The following is a 20627-nucleotide window of genomic DNA, read 5'->3' as shown; positions in this document are numbered from 1 at the left end:
TAAAAGTGTAAGTATAAGCTTTTGGAATTAATGGCCAACATTTTATTTTCACTCCTGCAAGAAATTCATTGTTACATAAAGTGTTACTATTGTTATTTTAGACACAGTCCATCTAAAACAATGTATTATTTTCCTCCAAAAGATGTATCATATAAGAAGGCATATAAAGAATTGGAGCAACAGTTATAACAGCAAGAATGTTCTTCAGTTCTTTGATAAATTGCCTCCTTGGGAAGTAGATGGCCTTTATTTAGTGATCATGATCATTGTTCAAGTTGGTTCGTTGGGACTTATATTCAAATACTTTTTACCTGTTTCTTCTAGAATTAATGGTGCCACCATTGTCCGTTCTTACTGTATCTTGTGAAGTTTCAGATGAACTCCAGGTCATACAACAAGCTGGCCGCCGTGAATGACAAAATGGATTTTAACACTCATGGAAATAGCGTATTCAATGGCACCCTAGAGCGGAATCAATCAGCATCCAAACCAGCTGCATACTCGCAGATTCCAATGGATTTCAACACTCGTGGAAATATGGCATTCAATGGTACCTTAGATCGAAATCAATCAGGTATCTCAGCCAAAACGGCTGCACACTCGCAGATCCCATCTGATAAGAAGTCACGTCAGAAGAAGAAAGAAGATCCATCTGACAGAACAAACCCAAGCCACGGTACAAGTCATCCCACACTGGGTACTGTGCTGGCATCAACATCCGAAACAAGTGGCAATACTGCCACACCAACAAAAGCAACATCCAGAAGCATCAATAGCAACTTCGGGAGTCCTAGAAGTAACAGCATGGACAGCTCCATTTCCGGCCAAGTCAAGCATCACACTGGAGGGGACTGCAGGTGGGATGCCGTCCAATTGGCCACCTCCAGGGACTCCCCTCTCAGCCTAGTCCACTTCAGACTTCTGAAGCGCCTTGGATACGGAGACATTGGCAGTGTTTACCTTGTGGAGCTCAGGGGGACGGATACGTTCTTCGCGATGAAAGTGATGGACAAGGAGTCACTCATCAGCAGGAACAAGCTGATCAGGGCACAAACGGAGAGGGAGATACTTGGCCTTCTTGATCACCCTTTTCTGCCGACACTGTACACTCATTTTGAGACCGAGAAGTTCTACTGCCTTGTCATGGAGTATTGCTGCGGTGGTAATCTCCATTCGCTTCGGCAGAAGCAACTTAACAAGCACTTCAGTGAGCAAGCAGCCAGGTTGGTTCACTTCAGATTACTGTAGTTACCTCGTTAGTCCTTCGTGCACTGACATATACCATTGCTCATGATAATTCTCTCTCCGGTGATTGATTTTGCCTAGATTTTATGCCTCTGAGGTGTTGCTTGCACTCGAGTACCTCCACATGCTTGGCATTGTGTACCGAGACCTGAAGCCTGAAAATGTCCTTGTCCGAGACGGTGGCCACATCATGCTGTCCGACTTCGACCTGTCGCTGCGGTGCTCGGTAAGCCCAATGCTGGTCAAATCCTCGTCGGTCCACGCAGGTCCCAACGGTGTGGTGAAGGGCCTGACCGACACCGAAGGCATCAGCAACGCAAACGCTGGATGCATCCAGCCATCAGCATTCTTCCCCAGGATGCTCAGCATGAGCAAGAGGAACCGCAAGACCAAATCAGACTTCAGCCTCCACGGGCTCCATACCTTGGAGTTCAACGCCGAGCCAACGGACGCCAGGTCGATGTCATTCGTGGGCACCCATGAGTACCTCGCGCCGGAGATCATCCGAGGGGAGGGACACGGCAGCGCGGTGGACTGGTGGACCTTCGGCATCTTCCTGTACGAGCTTCTGCACGGCATGACACCTTTCAAAGGGAACGGGAACCGCGCCACGCTCTCCAACGTGGTGGAGCAGCCGCTGCGGTTCCCTGAGAACCCACCGGTGAGCACCGTCGCGCGGGACCTCATCCGGGGACTCCTGATGAAGGATCCTCATAAGAGGATCGCATCCAAGAGGGGTGCCACTGAGATCAAGCAGCATCCCTTCTTCGAGGGGGTGAACTGGGCACTTGTCAGGAGCGCTCATCCACCTTCGGTCCCTGACCCTGTGGACTTCAGACAGTACGGAGCCAAGGAGAAGAAGGGTGCGGAGCGTGGTTTGGCCGCTACTCCGAGCAGCTTATCGTCAAGTGCTGCCGCAGCAGCCAAGTCGGCCACAAGGAGCGTTTCCCCGGCCATTTTGAGTATTTCTAGAACTGAATCAGTTTTTGAGTACAGTAGGAATGAACACCATAGGTACAGATATCCCTGTTGATCTCACTTGTCATGACTCCTGAATCCTCTATTGCTGTTGTAATCTCCGTTGCTATACCTGAAATGTCCTGTACAGAACGGCTGCTAATGATTAATGAGCGAAAAACTTTTGTACCTCTGCTAAGTAACCCAACTGTCAGATTGTTTCCCCCCCGAAATGGACCCAACTGTCAGATGCACACTGAACTTTCATTCTTTTTTACTTGGAACAAAAGAAACGGGCTGAGATTGTTCCCATGACTGAACCTATAAATAGCTTTTAGCTTTTAGTTTCACCATTTTCTTTGGTTAACCAGGTTCAAACATCAATCACTGTTTGGAGTTAGAAAAGATAAACATCCATTTGTGCTGGTCATCAGATTTCCACAAGTTCGATTACTCCATACATCCATTGAAGCTACCGCAACATATTTAAGGTGTCAAGTGGGATCCTGCCAAAGCCCCATTTCTAGTTCAAATTTGGGGTCCAACTTTGAACTAGAAATCATAAAATGAACTGTAATCTTGTTTTTTTAAAGAATTATAATTGGGATTTTGGCGGGGTACCGCTTGCATCTCTAAACAGATTATACCAAACTGGCACGCAACCGAGCATGTTAAGTCATACGCATAAGACCACAAAGTGGGTAGACAGGGAATGGGGCCAAATTTCATGATCACCACAAATGGCTAACGCATGACAAGTGCTAAACTACAACAGATTCTTTTACAGCTATAACACCACCGAACTACACCCAATTCTTCTACAGTTATAACACCACCCCTACGGCGTATCCATAACGTGTGTGAGTCGTAATCAGTTAATCACTGATCTAGACAATTTTGCTTCCGACTCAAGCGGGTGAATTTTGCAACGGTCATGGCTCTGGCAGAAGAAGCCTAGCTGGTAGACACAATCTCATCTGCAGCTGGCGCGTCTCTGTCCAGTTCCAGCGCTCGAGTTCTGTTCGCGGCCAGCTCCTTTGCGAGAAGTTCAGTGTGTGCATCCAGAGACTTCTTGAAACTCACAAACCACTTGTCGCATGCGTACTTTGCGCCATCAGTGGCCAACGATCCGACAACCATACCAGACGAGTATGCACCACATGCGTCCAGGATGGCACGCTCCCGCTCGTGGAAATGGCGCACGACAAGGTTCTCAAAATGCTGCAGCAGAAGAAAGGCTTGTAAGAATGAATTCAGCGGCATGAAGAACATTGCAAAAGGTGTGCAAATCTCAAGGATGCATTTTTGCTATGTGCTACCACAACAGTTTCACTCAGGGTCGGGGGGCTCTAGTTGTCTTTGAACACTGGTGGTGATATTTCAGAAACTCTTTTCACTTGTTCTATTTGTTCAACAGTCCATAAAAATAAAATGAAAGTTCTCATATCTTCAAACTCTTGTGAAAATGTGGAAGACTTGAAATTGGTAATTTCATCATGTCACGACTCAGAAGAACTCTCCTCTATGTGAGGACTGTACGTTAGAGGAGCTAAGCCGCTAAGGAGATGAACGGTATAATCAAAACAACAGAAACATAATTGTGCTAGCACATCACACTAATATTAAATTTGTTTGTAAAATTGACATCCTTCCATGATCCCTGTAAAATGAAAACGCAGATGACTTGATTTAGTTAAGTATGGTAGAAGCTTATTTTAACACAGTATTGAATTCAGATGCTTTTGAATCTATGCAATTTATTTTCAGAACGAGAATAAAAAATATAACCATGAAAATTGAGAGTCTTAAGGCATGAAGAGAAACCAAGGTATCATTTTTAAGTTCGCAAGAAATGAGAGTTCTATACTTACCTTTGGAGGCTTCCGAAGTGAATACAACATTGTCTTGCAGGATAGTACAAATGCAGTTTGATTGTATGCCACAGAATGCTTTTCACCAGGAGGCGTATTAGCCGTGCTTTTATTGCCTGGCTCATTAAAATATGGTTTATCATTCAACACAAGGCCCTGGATGGAGATCAACACTTGCAGCATGGTGGATTTCGACTTGCCCCACTTCTCACAACCAGTACCCCACCAAGTGTTGAGCAGGCTAAGGCAAACTTTTCCACTCTCATACAGGTTCGGATTTAGACGAAGCCCACCAGAATGGTAATGCACTTTCTGTGCATATAGGTTAGGTTTTCGTTAAGAGATTGCATTCATGGTGATAACGATGATACATAAGGGGAGGTGGGTGTGAAGTGGAAACATACTGGTGGACATCGCGGGTAATCAGGAGGAAAACGAACATCAAAGAAGAATAGACCATCATGATATGGAGTTCCAGAAGGCCCAGCAATAGCAGCTCTAAGAAGATCAGTCCTATCCTCATAAACTCTAACATATATAGATCCTGCATAACCGAAACCGAACTCAGATCCAAGATTAATAATAAATAAATCAACTGACCCAGGGGTAAATCCTCTAAAAGAAAGACTGAGGTAGCAGATATTAATTCAACAATCTGGCATATTTTTCACATTTCCAAAAACATGATATCGTATCGCAAATTATTTTCCAGTTTTCTCATTATTTTCCAAATATAGAATTATTACTTTCTGGAAACATGATCTATCCTATGTGATAAAATGAAATAGATTCAACCAATGCAGAGAACGATGACTGTACGGAATTAATTAATACAAAAATGGCATAATCTAACACATAGAGCAAGAATATTAGAATAATGCATTAGTTTGGATTCCACAGCCATGTAAAAACTCCCAGCCACGAAATCAATTTAGAAGAATCAATAAACTTATCCTAATCAAAGATGCACAGGGTGTTTGTCTGTTTGATACTATCTTGAAGTTGACAGGTCACATATGCTTTATTTACGAGGGCGGACTAGTAAGATACAGAGCATAGAAAACAGTTTGGAGACAGTACTAATGGTCATTTAAATTCTATTCATCGTCAATGTACATATAGTCGATGAAAATAATATACTGTTTTGTCATATATAATATGTAGCGACCTGGTAGATCTCTCTGTAGAAGCTTCCATTCATTTTGGATTGCTTTCGTCCAATCTTTGTTGGCCTGTTCACATATTTGGAGGTGGCAAATTAATCTACAGTTAAATCGAACAGAAATAGAGTAGAATGAAGGACATACATACCTTCCCTGGAGAAGTCTTTGCATAGTGGTGGTCTGAGAAATCTTGAACAACATCAAATTGGCTAAATAACTTGTAATCATCATTTTCAGAACCATGTATTGTGTTTATCATATTTGAGATAATACTTGAACATTCAGGCTCATGTTTTTGCAGTGATAGCACGGTACCAGCCCCACTTGAGCAGGGATCCAAAATACTTTTACTTGCGAGGACATTTACAGTGGACTGTGGAACAACACCTGAAATTCAGCAGACTGTTTACTAGCAATCAATGTTAACACCAGATAAGTATGTAGACTAGAGTTTATGACAGTGATACATGATGATATCCCAACTTGTGTAGCCTAGATCACACATGTAGTACAGGATCATTGCTTAAAATGTGTATGGAAGTTACATATCCGCGCTATTAGACCCACACAAGGAATGTGAAGAATAAAACAAACACATTCGAGGAATTAACAAGAGGATGACCAATAGCTGATAACCAGCCAGGTTACTTATATATTCTAGTTTGATATTTCCAATTTAATTTTTACAGCTTTCTCCTCAAAGTATGTTGCTTCTTTGGTGCGAGCACAAAATCAAGGCAGCACTTTAAAATTAGTGTGAGGTACATATTTGTGGCTGGTATAAAATCTACCAGTTCAACCAGTAAGACCAGTAGCCGGCATGTTCCTATCTCTCCTCTCACTCCTAATGAACGCCAGCCAATTGTCATGTCAATTTTTTTGCATGTTGGAGACTGCTTTAAAGTAATCCTACAGGGTGAAATAAAACTAGTAATGCATATAACATTAAACTAGAAAATTTCCACAATTCCCTCAAGAAGTGAATACAAAATTTGCCTGGAACTGAGCTCTATTTACACAGAACACTAAACAAACTGCTTCCTTAAGTCTGTGCTCCAGAGTCCAGACCCTATGAGCCTAAGTGGCTGAAAGGTTTCTCAGACAATGGAAATACAACTACCTAAGTGCCTGCATCGCACATGCTATTTTGCAGGTAGTAGGAAAGACAGAGTATTTTTTTTTAGTCAAGAGTCGCAACTCCTAGATCCACTTCAGGGCTTATTGTAGTACTGCGAACGATTGAGAGTGTTATAGACATTTTCAGATAATATCTGATACTGCTTCAGCTTAAAATAACTAATAAGGAAGCACATATAACTTTTTAAAATTTAACACTGGGGACAAAAGCTACCTTGCCAAAGAGGGTCAATGGACTTGCCTGCACAGAAAGATCCATTTATCAGAAGAACATTCCAAATAACAAATAAATAATCAATATCCTATTTGAAACGAAAGGGAAGGAACACTGCGTAAGCCTTGTACAGGAGGACATAAAAGATTCCAATAAACTATATATCACCTCTTGTTTAGTATAACAAACATTGAACATTGCTAATCACAATACGGACATGGATTGATAACCCCAGTCTATATCCAACCGAAACCTAGTAGCACTCTGATTACATCAAGATATCATTGTTACATTCCCTGTAAGTGTATCATCGTTACATTCCCTGTAAGTATGTAAGTTCCACACCACAATGTGGTACTCCCAGGAGTATATGTTGCATACTTGTGTGCCTCAAAGGGTCTAATCATCTGGCAAGATATGAATTGTGCATATTTTGTGCACCTTTAATTCCAAGTCATACGAGATAATTTTTAAGCTTTATATCTCTGCATATCTTTAACTTAGTACTTGTTGGGTACCTAAAAGTTAATCGATGCGGCCAGTAGTTCCAACAGAGTCACTTAAAAACAAAAAAGTAGCTCTCGGACAGGCAAGGCGGATAAGTGCAAAGATGTAAACATCCTGACAAAACCCTACGGACCACAGAGCAGCCAAATTATCCAACTATTTCAACTAACTGCCACTAACTCCACTACAGCATACTGGTAAAAGAAAACATATTCATATTGAGCTGAGTTGATGGAATACAAGAGTATTAGCGGCAGTTGCTAGCTGGCCAGCTGACGAGATCGCCATTGAACAAAACTATGTTATTATGTTGCAGAGTGAGAAAAAAGGCAATTTGATTAAGTGAAGCACTAGCGCTGACAAACAGATCCTGTGAACTAGAGCAAGGTACATCACCTTTCTTCTTGGAATCCTTCTTCTTCTTGCCAACTCCAAACAGCTGAAGCAGCTTCTTGAGGACCATCCTTTAATTTATTCCACCCCAGAAAACGAAAGCACCTGAAAGACATGGAACGCCATTGGATTTGGAACCGACAGCTAGAATCCCTAAAGAACAGGGAGAATGATCCGCAACAGGCATAAAGCAAAGGCATCCATGGTAGTCGATTTCCTCTCAAGAATAATGATTTGGAAAAAAGAAAAGAAAAGAAAGGTTCATAGTAAATCTTGGAAATTCCTCGGGCCGGAAGGAACCTGATTTCCCCCACTTGGTTCGTTTTCTTGTTTTTCTGGCTTATAAAGAATTCATGTTCATCGGCCCCACTTGTTAGTAATAATGGACAAAACCCCCAGCGCTCCAATCAGTGCGTGAGTGACGGCATGGTCGGACCAATGGACCCGGGACACCAGTCACCCTCCAAGGCCAAGAAGTCAAGAAGGGACAAAAAGAAACAGAGAAAGAAGGCAGCCAAGAACACATCAGGGGGGAGAGAGAGAATTAAAACTTTCGACGCATCATCATTATCATTATCCCACTAGGACGAAACAAAAAAGGGAAGATTGCGGACAGACGACGAAAGAAACCCCAAAACGATCTCCGCGGACAGACTACCGAGATTAAAGCCGCCAACTCAATCAAGAAGATAAACAGCACGATCAAGAACAAGGAGAAGAGAGCAGAGCAGAGCAGGCGAAGAGGAGGAGGAGCAGACCGGCGGTGACCTTCGCTTGATCGATCTTCTCGGACGAGCACCTGGTCCCTCCTGGCGCCGGAAGGGGTGGGTTTAGGTAGTAGCAGGCAAGAAGTAGTGGTAGGAGGAGGAGACGGTCGGTGGGATTGGTTGCTGCGTGCGCGTAGGCGAGAGCGCGCTCGGGGTGGCGGAGCGAGGGGAATCCGGGGGTCACACCACACGGGTGGGAATGGGGTGGACTGAACTGATGGACTACGCAGTCTCGTACGTAGCCACACCTTGCGTGCCAGGGAGGAAAAGCTTCGCCTTTGGAACGCCGGAATGGCAGGGCACCATTAATCGAGGCGGGGACTGATTGGGTAAAGCGTGTTACTGACAGATTTGGTGGGTTTCCGTCGGGCGATTCCTCTGCTCGTTTTGGGGAACAACGGGAGGCCCTTTTACAACAATGGCTATAATCGAGCGTATCCTACGTTGCTACCCCTACCTAAGCTAGTGCTCGATCTGCTAGTAAAAAGGCTGGTTACTACTAGTATGAGAATCGTGTCAATGACGAATTGGCAAGTGCCAAGCTGCCCACTATCCCATTTTCGATATATATGGGTTTGGCAAAATAAACAAGCAATAAGGAGGCGCACACGGCCCGCTACAGTTTAGGCACCGGTCAACATCATGGAAACAAAAATAAATAAATAAACATACGGCACATCTATGTGCGAGGATTATATTGTCAACAAAAATGTGTGAGAATTATATAATTTTCGATCAATTCTGTGAATTGTGTTCGTATTTCCACGATAAATGATAAGCATAATTTTCGCTTCGGATCCGTATCTGCACCCCTTACACGAACTAAGGTACGTCGCGTTGGAGAGGTGTGAGATCCCAAAAAGGATTTTTCGACGCCACCAAGGCCCACCTTCTTCTCTTGATCAATTCCACAAAGGACAAAAACTTATTCCTTATGGCTAGCTTTTCCTCCACTCTGATATGACAAGTTGCACAACCACTTCATAAGCTCCACGGATTGTTGCATCACCAACGGAACTCTTGGTATTCTTTCTTGGCACATCATAGAAGTCACTACTCTTCCACTTATCATGATTTTCTAGCTCCTACAAACAATAGTGTAGGGCCAATGCCTTCCCCACTTTCCCTATCTTGCTTTTCTTCCTTTCCTTCCATTTTCCTTTGAATAAGTCTAGAGCAATGTTTCTCTACATAGCCACATAGAGGAAACAACTTAGTACACATATCAGAGAGCGAGTATCTTGATCATGTAGAGCAAGTAAGAATGGAAATTACCCGATCATCATCATTTGTACCGCTCGGGTTGAACCGGTTGACATGAGCTAAACACGTCGACCACTTTTGGCACTTGGTGTTAATAGTCTTCCATCAACGAAATAGAGTCTATTGATCGGTGGTGGCCTGTTGTGTTTCCGTTGGAGTAACCGATCATCCGATTCCAACATGCATTCCCCGGTTTGTTCGGTGCCGACGGCCGCATCAAGCCCGATCCTTTTCCAAGCGGTGCAAATCAAATTGTTTTCATACACATCATAGTTAGAGGATCTTCCCTTTGGAGGTCCATCCAAGAACCCCTCGTTCTCCCCGTCTAGCCCATCGGCGCCAACATCTTCATTCTCCTCCACTTCATCGTCTTGAACACGGTTCAAGACATACCGTCGCAAGCCAGCAGGTTCTTTATTTCTTCCCCCTTTGTGATGAAAAAACCAGAACATGAAAAACAGGAAAAAAGAAAATACCGTACTTACAAGCCAGGAAACCGGAGAAAAACCAGTGAGCATGAACAAAACCAGGTACATAGAAAATCGGAAAAAGAAGCCAAACAGAAGCACTATCGGAGAATAAAAAGGGCCAGGCCCAGAACGCGGAGGCGGTGCGCGATACCGCCTGCGTTAGGCGGTAAATAGGATTTTATGCTTCCTCGCCGAACCACCCCAACCACACGGTCTCGCTACCCAGCCCCGACCCGACCCACCCAACCCTAAACCCCCTCCTCCCCCTCAAACCGCCCGGTATCGCCGTCTCGCCGGAGCCGCCCGGCCGGGGGCGCGGCGGAAGCGAAACCCTCTGCGGAGGAGAGCATATCCGGTAGGCCGAGCTAGGCCGCAAGGGAGGAGCCAGCCAAGATGAGGATCATGATCAAGGGCGGCGTGTGGAAGAACACGGAGGACGAGATCCTCAAGGCGGCCGTGATGAAGTACGGCAAGAACCAGTGGGCGCGCATCTCCTCGCTGCTCGTCCGCAAGTCCGCCAAGCAGTGCAAGGCCCGCTGGTACGAGTGGCTCGACCCCTCCATCAAGAAGGTAATGCGGCTGCCCCCGCTCCCCCCTGACCTCCTGTTCCTCCCGCGCTGGTTACTAGAAATCAGAGGATCCCGCGCGCAATTGTGATGTGGAGTGATTTTGAAAGGAGCCCTAGTTGCAATGTGGTGTCCTGAAACTGCAATTGCATATATAGCCCTGCGAAATAGCTATTCTGTCATCGAATATCTGTCTTTGCACGATGTTAAGCTGTTAACATGTTTTCTGACATAACATATCATTAAAATATGAACGAGCTATGGTAAAGATGTTAGTATACCCCACTTGACAACTCTAAATAGGATTTTTAATTCTGTATTAGCATTGTCATCTGATTCTTGAAGCTTCAACATTTACTAAAAACCATGTAGAAGTTAACTGAACCGGATTTCAGTTTGTGTATGGTTTACATTGTTTCATTCAAGTTGGATTGAATCTTTCAAAAATAACCGCCAATCTTCTCATGCGATAATGATGCTTCATGCTTCTTTTACTCGTAATTGATTATCAGCCCTATTATGGTTTCAGCTGTCTTTGATCTAATATAATAATCGTTTTGTCTTTTCTTTCACTTAACTAACTCGTGTCTGTTGACTCCAGACTGAGTGGACAAGGGAGGAAGATGAGAAGCTACTCCACCTTGCTAAGCTCATGCCTACTCAATGGAGGACTATTGCGCCTATTGTAGGTCGGACGCCATCTCAGTGTCTTGAGCGTTATGAAAAACTGCTTGATGCTGCCTGTGCTAAGGATGAGAATTATGAGCCTAATGACGACCCAAGAAAGTTGCGACCTGGGGAGATCGATCCAAATCCCGAGTCAAAACCTGCACGCCCAGATGCTGTTGACATGGACGAAGATGAAAAGGAAATGCTTTCCGAGGCAAGGGCTCGCTTAGCTAACACCAGGGGTAAGAAGGCAAAACGGAAGGCAAGAGAAAAACAACTTGAAGAGGCGAGGAGGCTTGCATCGCTGCAAAAAAGGAGGGAACTGAAGGCAGCTGGTATTGACAACCGGCACAAAAAGAGGAAGAGAAAGGGAATTGACTATAATGCTGAGATCCCTTTTGAAAAGAGACCCCCTCCAGGCTTTTATGATACGGTGGGTGAAGACAGGCCACTTGAGCACATACAGTTTCCAACTACTATTGAGGAGCTCGAAGGGAAGAGAAGAGTGGATGTTGAGGCTCAGTTAAGAAAGCAAGACATTGGCAGGAACAAAATTCTGCAGAGGCAGGATGCCCCTGCCGCAATAATGCAAGCAAATAAACTCAACGACCCAGAAGCAGTCACAAGAAGGTCCAAACTAATGCTTCCACCACCCCAAATTTCTGATCATGAATTGGAGGAGATTGCAAAGATGGGTAATGCCGGTGATCCTGCTTTGGCCGAGGAGCTTGGTGAAGGAAGTACTGCTACTAGGACATTGCTTGCAAGTTACTCCCAGACTCCAAGGCTTGGTATGACACCATTGCGAACTCCCCAACGAACTCCAGGTGGGAAAGGTGACGCTATTATGATGGAGGCAGAGAATCTTGCACGTCTAAGGGAATCACAAACACCTCTTTTAGGAGGCGATAACCCAGAGCTTCATCCATCAGACTTCTCTGGCGTTACACCACGTAAGAAAGAGATACAGACTCCAAATCCCATGGCAACGCCTCTGGCTAGCCCTGGCCCTGGTGTTACCCCAAGGATTGGTATGACACCCTCCAGAGATGGAAATTCCTTTGGTTTAACTCCAAAAGGTACCCCCTTCCGTGATGAGCTCCACATAAATGAAGAGGTGGAAATGCAGGACAGTGCTCAGCTCGAACTTCGTAGGCAAGCTGAGTTGAGAAGAGGTCTGCGATCTGGTTTTGCTTCCATTCCACAGCCTAAGAATGAGTACCAGCTAGTTATGCCACCCATCACAGAGGAGAAGGAAGAATCTGAAGAGAAAATTGAAGAGGATATGTCAGACAGGTTAGCACGAGAGAGGGCTGAGGAACAAGCAAGGCAGGAGGCATTGCTCAGAAAGAGATCAAAAGTGTTGCAGCGGAGTTTGCCTAGGCCACCTGCTGCTTCAGTGGAGATTCTCCGGCAGTCTCTGGTTAAAGGTGGAGAAAGCAGAAGTACCTTTGTGCCTCCTACATCAATTGAACAAGCTGATGAGCTAATAAATGAGGAGCTCCTCAGTCTCCTTGAGCATGATAATGCTAAATATCCTCTTGACGAACAAACTCAAAGAGAGAAAAGGAAAGGGAACAAACGTCAGACGAATGGGGCAGCTTTCATTCCTGAAATTGAAGGTTTCGATGAGCATGAACTGAAAGAGGTACACCACTTTCCCCGTCCTTTTATTATTGTTATATAAATGTTGAACTGCATATCCAATTTAGTGATAACATTCATCCATTTTTCTTATAGTATTAGGTACATCAATAATAACTTGAAATCATGTCGGCTCATCATTATACATACCTCAGTGAGTAACACAGTAAAATAATACAGCAGGTCTAAACCATTCCTTTTCGGACCTGGCTATAACTAATCTGTTTGCATTGAATGATACCCTGGAGGGACAAGTAAATTTATATAGTGGGAGCTATATATAGCACTGCATTAACAAGATCATCTTAGTTACATGTTTTAGCTTCTTAGTACTGTTATTTGTGTATGTCATGTATACCGCTTTTTCAAATCGCTTCATTTCTTTGTTGTCAGGCAAGTTCTATGGTTGATGAGGAGATTCAGTATCTTCGTGTGGCCATGGGACATGAGAATGAATCTTTTGTGGATTTCGTGAAGTCACATGATGCATGCCAAGAGGACCTTATGTTTTTCCCGATGAATAACAGCTATGGTCTTGCCAGTGTTGCTGGAAATGCTGATAAAATTTCTGCTTTGCAACACGAGTTTGAAATTGTGAAGAAGAGAATGGATGATGAAGCAAAGAAAGCTTCTCGTCTTGAACAGAAGATCAAACTGCTGACACAAGGATACCAGGTTAGCTGGGGATGATGCGTTATTTTCTTTGTAGTATCTCTATTAATTATTACTTTTCTTCAGGCAACATGCTATATTGCCTACCCTGGCTACGCTAAATTCTCATGTTTTTTGAGTCGCGACTCAAAAGTGAGTCGCCTGAGGCTGCGACTCATGTATCTGACCAAAAAAGCTGTATAGTCGCCATAAGTCGCTGTATAGTCGCGAGTCGCCGTGATTTTTGGAAAACAACTCGGCGACTATACAGCGATTATTCAGCGACTATACAACGACTCAAACCATTTAAAATGCTTCTCTGTAGTTGGTTTAGGTACACTTCTCTTTCATCTGCCTCCCTTAGGCTGTTATGTTAGCTGCCAATTTAAAATGCACTATATGGAAGCCACTCCAGACTATAAAATATTATTAGAGCTGTCACAAATCAAACTTGCACAATTTGCAGACTAATACAACTCTTTACTCCTGCCTTTGTTTTTTTTAACTTGATATTCTGGATTAGTTCTACCGAAACAAAATTGTACGATACTGACCACATATTGTTTCTAGCTTTTCCATGTTGATTTGCAATCCTGATAGTTTGGTTTACTTGCTTTTTGATTCGTCAGGCACGGTCTGCAAAATTGGGATCACAGATCCAAGACACGTTCAAGCAGATGAACACTGCAGCAACGGAACTTGAATGCTTCCAAGAGTTACAAAAACAAGAACAGATGGCTGGTGCCTATCGTGTGAGAAATTTGGCTGAAGAAGTGAATAAACAGAAAGCATTAGAACGTACTCTCCAAAGCCGCTATGGTGATCTGTTGTCTGGTTACCAGAGGATCCAGGAACAATTGGCGGAGTACAAGAAGCAACTTAAGCTGAAGGAGGCGGCAATGGAGGCAGAAAGACGTGCTAAAGAGGAGGCAGTAGAGGCAGAAAAACGTGCTGAAGAGGAGTCAGTAGAGGCAGAAAAATGTGCTAAAGAGGAGGCAGTAGAGGCAGAAAAACGTGCTAAAGAGGAGGCAGTAGAGGTGGAAAAACGTGCTGAAGAGGAGGCAGTAGAGGCAGATAAACATGCTAAAGAGGAGGAAGCCGCAGCTCAAAATCATGCTGCTGAGGAAGAAAATAAGAAAAAAAGTCCAAGTGTTGAAGAGGAATCAGGACAGATAACTATGGTTACTGATGAAGAACCTGCAGGATTCACCTAAATTGGGGTGAATTACATACTACCGAATATCAGCGCAGCCTTAGTTTTGTGCACTGAATATCAGATTCGTGCAGTTTCTCTTTCTGTTTCCCCCCCTTTGTGGGTACCAACCCACTAATGGCAAACACCCTGCTGTGGTTGTCAACTGGAACCTGTAATAGGTTTTCTTCCGGTTGAGGCAGTAGGATCTGTTTTTCCTTGTGATTGCCAGAGTCTCACCATGTGCTATAAATGTGTAGATTATATGATGCATAGTATGCCCACAACTCTCCGTAAAGAAGACTGGTCATAAGCATTGTTCGAACTAGACAGGTGTACTGACTCTCTGCCCAGGATAGGCTTTGGATATTTATGTATGTACCATTAAGTTCTTCAGACATTGTAAGAAACACATTTGTCTGCAAGGCTGATAATTTTCTTAGTTTTTTTTTACCATTTTACAACCATGAAACTTGTGTTAACATGATTTTTAAAACAAATCTGGAATGTATTCATCCACATATTATTTAGTTGATCCTAGGTCTAGAAAACCTTCTCTCAAGTCTTGACCATGAATCACACCAAATTCATACTATATAAGCATGGTAGTCATGCCTCACATGACTTGTCCTACTTTTTTTTCTCAGTTCTTCATTGAAGCTAGATTTTTAAATTTAAATTTCGCAGAGCTATGACAGAAGCAAGAAAATGTAAAAATATGAAAAATAAAAGTAAAATAAAAAGGCAAATGATGTAGGAATACTTCGTGCTCATAGCTGAACCTAAATAGCTTATTGTTTTGCAATTTGTGCTGATTTGATCAAACTTAAACACATTACAAACTGTCTTGGGTTGCTCAAAATATAAAGCCAAGTTTCGTTGCTCATCAAAGTGGCACAGGTTCTATTGCCATGTTCGTGCAGGTACCAAGGTAACATGATAAAACCACAAAGAAAGGATGCGAATCTTGTTCATCACATAGATAAAAAATGGCTAGTGCTAAACTACAACCAGCTCTTAAGAGTATTAATAACCTGTTTGATTTGCCAAAACATTTGCTTCTAATTTAATTACGTGAACTTTGCAATCCCCAGATATCTTCTGACACAAGAGAATCCTAGCTAGTAGACACAATCTCATCTGTAGAATCTCTCTTCAGTTCTAGCGCACAAAACCTGTTCGCGGCTAGCTCCTTCTTAAGAAGTTCAGTTTGTGCATCCAGGGACTTCTTGAAACGCCCAAAGCACTTGTTGCGGACGTATGTACGGCCATCTTTGACCGATGATCCAACGATCATGCCAGATGCATATGCACCGCATGCCTCCAGGATGGCCTGCTCCCGCTCATGGAAATGGCGCACAATAATGGTCTCAAAATTCTGCAGAAAAACGCGAAGCCTATAAGAATGAGTTCAGTGACTTCAAGAAACAGTGCACCATAGGTATATATCTGAAGGATGCATTTTTACTATGTTAGATAAACCAATTTCTACTCATAATGGGGTGTCATTGCCTTTAAAAGATTGTACATGATGGTGATGATATCTCGAAAACTCATTTTCTTACTCCATTTCTTCTACATTTTATAGAAATACAATGGATATGTTATTTCTTAAAATGTGTAAAACTTGAACTTGGTAAATTAATGTCACAACTCCCAAGAAACATCTCCCCTATGGGTCTTGTGAACTGGCGCTGCTAATATGAGTTTATGGAGATGACAAGTACAACTGATACAATGGGAAATATTCATCAATTAATCAAAACTGAGAGTAATGTGATTTCAAAGTTCTCTGAAAGAAATAAACATAGAAAATTCGATTTGCTTAAATATGGTAGGAGCTGATTTAAAATAACACTGAATTTAGATGATTTTGGATCTATGCAGATCATATTCTGAAAGAGTATCAGAAGTGTCACAGCCATGACAGTACTGAAATTCTTCTTTTACAGCATGAAGACTGTTAGGCTAACCAACACAGCACTAATAATACCTTGGCAGGAAATGAGGGTTCTGTGATTACCTTTGGGGGGTTCTGAAGTGAATACAACATTGTCTTGCAGGATAGTAGAAATGCAGTGGTATTATATGCCAGGGAATGCTTCTCTTTGGAGCTGAAGATAGCTGGCTCATTGAAGTAGGGTTTATCATTCAACACAAGGCCCTGGATGGAAACCAACACCTGCAGCATGGTGGAATTTGATTTTCCCCATTTCTCAGATCCAGAACCCAGCCAAGTGTTCAGAAGGCTAAGGCAAACTTTTCCACTCTCGTACAGATTTGGATTTATCCGAAGTCCACCTGAACGGTAATGAACTTTCTGTGCATATTTAATTGGTTTCTGTTACCAGATTGCATCTTGGAACACGGGTGTGAAGGAAATGGTGAAAATAAGTGTGTGTAACTGTATGTGTGTCTGGGGGGGGGGGGGGGCAGAGGGGTGGAGTGCTAGAGGGTATCCAGGAGGAAAGTGAACATCAAAGAAGAACAGACCATCATGATATGGAGTTCCAGCAGGCCCACTAATAGCAGCCCTAAGTAGATCAATCCTATCCTCATAAACTCGAACATATATAGATTCTGCATAATTGAAACCAAACCCAGATTTAAGGTGCAAATCCTCTAAAAGAAGGACTGGTTGCAAATATGAAATGAAAATGTGACACTAGGACCCATATGGCACACCAGGTTAGGAATTGCAAACAGTTTCCAGCTTTCTCATTCTTCAGAATATGAAATGATTATACTTTCTGGAAAAATGACATATCCACTAAGACAAGATCTTGTGGACAAGAGGAAACAATCCACATGACAATATTGTATGAAAAAGGGCCAATAAATGCAGGATATAATAATGACATAGAACAGTGCATCCTTTGAAGTTTCTGAGCGACGTTCATGCACATATAAATAGCATTAAGAAAAAACTTAAATAATTTGAGCATGAATTGTGCCAATTTTGGGACTCCGCAGTCAGAAAAAATTTAGCAACCCAATTAAGTTTTGAGAATCAATGAGATAATTCTACAGTTATGGGCAAGTCTTTACAGATCTATTTTAGGGACGATGGTGGCATACAGTCCGGTGACATTCTTACAGACAAAAATGGAGTCAAGGAATGTTTGAACACATTCGAAAGGAGCATGAACAACGCCATGAGTAAATTTGGGACCCAACAGCCATGTCAAAACTCACACCAACACAACCAAGTTAGAAGAATCAATAAATATATGCTTATCAGATTTAGATAGTGTTTTGAATTGTGATATACCTTCTAGTTAACACATAATTGATATAATCTATTTATCGGGGAAATTAATAAGAAATAATCAGCATAAACAACAGCTTGGTGACAATAATAAAGGACATGTAGAGGCTATTCCTAGTCAATGCACGGATAGTCTGATCAAAACAAATATACTTGTTTTATCATATATAAAGGTATGTACCAACCTGGTAGATCTCTGCAGAAGCTTCCATTCATTTTGTATTGTTTTCGCCCAATCTTTCGTGGCCTGCTCACATATTGGAGGTGTGAAGTTAGTTCACAGTTGCGTCAAAAGAAGCAGGGTTCAAGAGCATACCTTCCCCGGTGAAGTCTTTGCATAGTGGTGGTCTGAGTAATGTTGAACAACATCAAATTGGTTAAATGAATTGTAATCGTCATTCTCAGATCCATGTGCTTCCTTTATCATGGAGATGTTACTTGAACATTCAGGATCATGCTTTTGCAGTGATAGTGTCGTACCAGCCGCACTTGAAGAGGGATCCAATTGACTGTTGTTTGCAAAGATATTAAGAGTAGAGTGTGGAGCAGCACCTGCAATCCAATGGACTGTGGACCAATGACGACATTATCACTAAATTTGTACGTACTCTCAGAGTTTAGGACAGGGATACAGAATGGGATCACATCTAATGCAGAATATACCACATATCTTGTTCAGATTCACTGTGATAATGCCACTGTAGGATTGAGATCTGCACTGTTACTCGAAAAGAATACCATGGATAAAGAAACTGCATTTTGGAAATTCACCTGAGCATAACTAGTACTACGTAGTTCATAACCAGCCTGTTTCCGGTCTTATATATTCCAGTTTGCAATTTTCAGTGCTTTTGTTATTTATAGCTTTGGCCTCAAAGTATTGTGTCTCTTTTTCGTTAGTACTAAGGTATTGTTAAAATTAATATTAGTACGAGAGCACGAAATTTCAACCTAGTAATACTAGTATTTTTGTATCCCTGCTTTCAGTCCTAACGAATGTAAGCTAGTTTACGTGTCAACTTTTGTGAAAGTTGGATGCCTTTTTTAGAAAATCTTCAGTATCTATAAAACTAGTACTACATGTAACTGTAAACTAAAATTAGTTGTTATTTCCACATGCAGTGAATACGACAAGTAATTCAACCCTCATTTACATACAGCACCAAACTAACTGCTTCCGTATACCAATGCTCCAGACCCCATGAACTCTTAAGTGGCTGCAATTCTCTTAGATATTGGAAGTACAGCTGTCCAGGTAGCTGTACCCGGTGTCATTCTTTGCATTCAGTAAGACACAGAGTATTTATTAGTCAAGATTATCAAAGTCCTAGATCCATTTCAGGGCGTGCTTTACTGAGTACCCAAATAACTGAAAGTGCCCATTTTCAGATCACAGCTGATACTGTTTAAATTTAAAATAGCTAATCAGGAGGCTCATACGGAAGATTTTAAGATTTTATGTCAGGCATATATGGAGCTACCTTGCGAAAGAGGGTCAATGGACTTCCCTGCATAAAAGGATACTTCTATCAGAACTTTAGAAGAACGTTCAGGACAAGAAAAAAAATATAAAATACAGGAGGAGAAAAATCTTTTTCTAATAAAGGATGGGATTGATGTAGAGTAACAAACTTCGAAGTTTGTTGATGAATTGATCACAGGGAGACATGGATTCATGATGCCATTTCACATCCAACCAAACTCTAAAATGAATGGGATGGCTAGGAGGAACTAGCCAACCAAAAGTAAATGGCAATGTGGAAATTCAATCTCAAGCCACCCACCGCATGTGGTGCTTAGCCTGTACTAGAGTCTAGAATCCTAGGCTTCCTTCATCCAACCAAACTATAGTAGCTCTGTAATTCTATCTAGATATCAACGATGTGGTAGATGTTGTGTGTCCCTTACTGGAGTATTTGGTACGATATAAATTGCACAAACCATTGTGAGCCCTTTGTTTTAACTTGTAAAAGAAAATGCTTCTAAGCTCATCATATCTCAACTGAGTACTTGTTGGCTTTGTAAAAGCTAATACGGAGTACATACGATTCAGTAAAAATATTACTGCAAAGATCTAAATATCCAATTATCTGGACCATACAGCCGCCAGATTATCTGAAGATTTGAGTCCACTAGGACTGCTCAACTAGATATGCAGTATCCCTATACCCCGGTTGATGGAAGAAAGAGTGACATCACCACACCATCAGCATTGAGAGAGAAATATATCCAGTAAATAAACAACTCCCAATTTTATCATGTGAAGCAGTACCAAACTGCTACCAGTGACGAGTAAATAAATCATGTTAACTGGGGAAAGGTGCATCACCTTTCCTCTTGTCATCCTTCTTGTTCTTCTTGCCTACTCCAAACAGCTGAAGCAGCTTCTTCAGAACCATCCTTTAGCAGGAAAAAAAAGCACCTGAAAAGCATGAGACGCCATCAGTGTGGATTTGGAACCAACAGGTAGAAAGGTTCTATCACATTCATGACAGTAAAGAATATTTGTTTTTCTTTCGTTTCAATTCAAGAACTCGTGTTCATGGACAGAATCTCAGGACTCCAATCAGCGCATGAGTGACGCCATGATGGGAACCCAAGAACAGGCAAAAAGAAGAAAAGAAACAGAGCAAAGCAAGAAAACCCCAGA

General features: G+C 42.4%; 3 protein-coding genes and 1 pseudogene across 3 annotated transcripts; 2 read left to right on the top strand and 2 right to left on the bottom strand.

Moving 5' to 3' along the window:
* Positions 1-375: 375 nt before the first annotated feature.
* LOC124663883 (serine/threonine-protein kinase RHS3-like) lies at positions 376-2372 on the top strand. The gene is made up of 3 exons (XM_047201530.1): positions 376-1223; positions 1327-2259; positions 2354-2372. Exons 1-3 carry the CDS (start codon positions 376-378, stop codon positions 2370-2372), a joined length of 1800 nt encoding a protein of 599 aa, XP_047057486.1.
* A 532-nt stretch (positions 2373-2904) lies between these two features.
* Positions 2905-7675, bottom strand: LOC124666359 (putative ubiquitin-conjugating enzyme E2 38). The gene is made up of 7 exons (XM_047203693.1): positions 7491-7675; positions 6588-6614; positions 5385-5623; positions 5242-5305; positions 4478-4617; positions 4074-4385; positions 2905-3423 (listed from the first exon to the last, which is right to left on the bottom strand). The coding sequence occupies exons 1-7, from the start codon at positions 7555-7557 to the stop codon at positions 3157-3159; spliced, it is 1116 nt and encodes a 371-aa protein (XP_047059649.1). The 5' UTR covers positions 7558-7675; the 3' UTR covers positions 2905-3156.
* Positions 7676-10277: 2602 nt separating this feature from the next.
* LOC124661330 (cell division cycle 5-like protein) lies at positions 10278-15151 on the top strand. The gene is made up of 4 exons (XM_047199191.1): positions 10278-10557; positions 11155-12870; positions 13260-13541; positions 14147-15151. Exons 1-4 carry the CDS (start codon positions 10381-10383, stop codon positions 14729-14731), a joined length of 2760 nt encoding a protein of 919 aa, XP_047055147.1. The 5' UTR covers positions 10278-10380; the 3' UTR covers positions 14732-15151.
* Positions 15152-15826: 675 nt separating this feature from the next.
* Positions 15827-20376, bottom strand: LOC124661332 (annotated as a pseudogene).
* Positions 20377-20627: the final 251 nt, after the last annotated feature.

Source organism: Lolium rigidum, chromosome 6, assembly GCF_022539505.1.
Source record: "Lolium rigidum isolate FL_2022 chromosome 6, APGP_CSIRO_Lrig_0.1, whole genome shotgun sequence".
Lineage (NCBI taxonomy): Eukaryota > Viridiplantae > Streptophyta > Magnoliopsida > Poales > Poaceae > Lolium > Lolium rigidum.
Note: the sequence above shows the minus strand (reverse complement) of the source record. Positions and strands in the feature narration are given on the sequence as shown.

Coding starts and splice junctions, on each gene's coding strand:
- LOC124663883 (XM_047201530.1), top strand. CDS start 376: ATGAACTCCAGGTCATACAACAAGCTGGCCGCCGTGAATGACAAAATG. Junction 1,224..1,326: donor TTCAGTGAGCAAGCAGCCAG/GTTGGTTCACTT, acceptor GATTTTGCCTAG/ATTTTATGCCTCTGAGGTGT.
- LOC124666359 (XM_047203693.1), bottom strand. CDS start 7,557: ATGGTCCTCAAGAAGCTGCTTCAGCTGTTTGGAGTTGGCAAGAAGAAG. Junction 5,306..5,384: donor CAAAGACTTCTCCAGGGAAG/GTATGTATGTCC, acceptor ATATGTGAACAG/GCCAACAAAGATTGGACGAA. Junction 3,424..4,073: donor CACTTCGGAAGCCTCCAAAG/GTAAGTATAGAA, acceptor CTTCTGCTGCAG/CATTTTGAGAACCTTGTCGT.
- LOC124661330 (XM_047199191.1), top strand. CDS start 10,381: ATGAGGATCATGATCAAGGGCGGCGTGTGGAAGAACACGGAGGACGAG. Junction 12,871..13,259: donor ATGAGCATGAACTGAAAGAG/GTACACCACTTT, acceptor CTTTGTTGTCAG/GCAAGTTCTATGGTTGATGA. Junction 13,542..14,146: donor TGCTGACACAAGGATACCAG/GTTAGCTGGGGA, acceptor TTGATTCGTCAG/GCACGGTCTGCAAAATTGGG.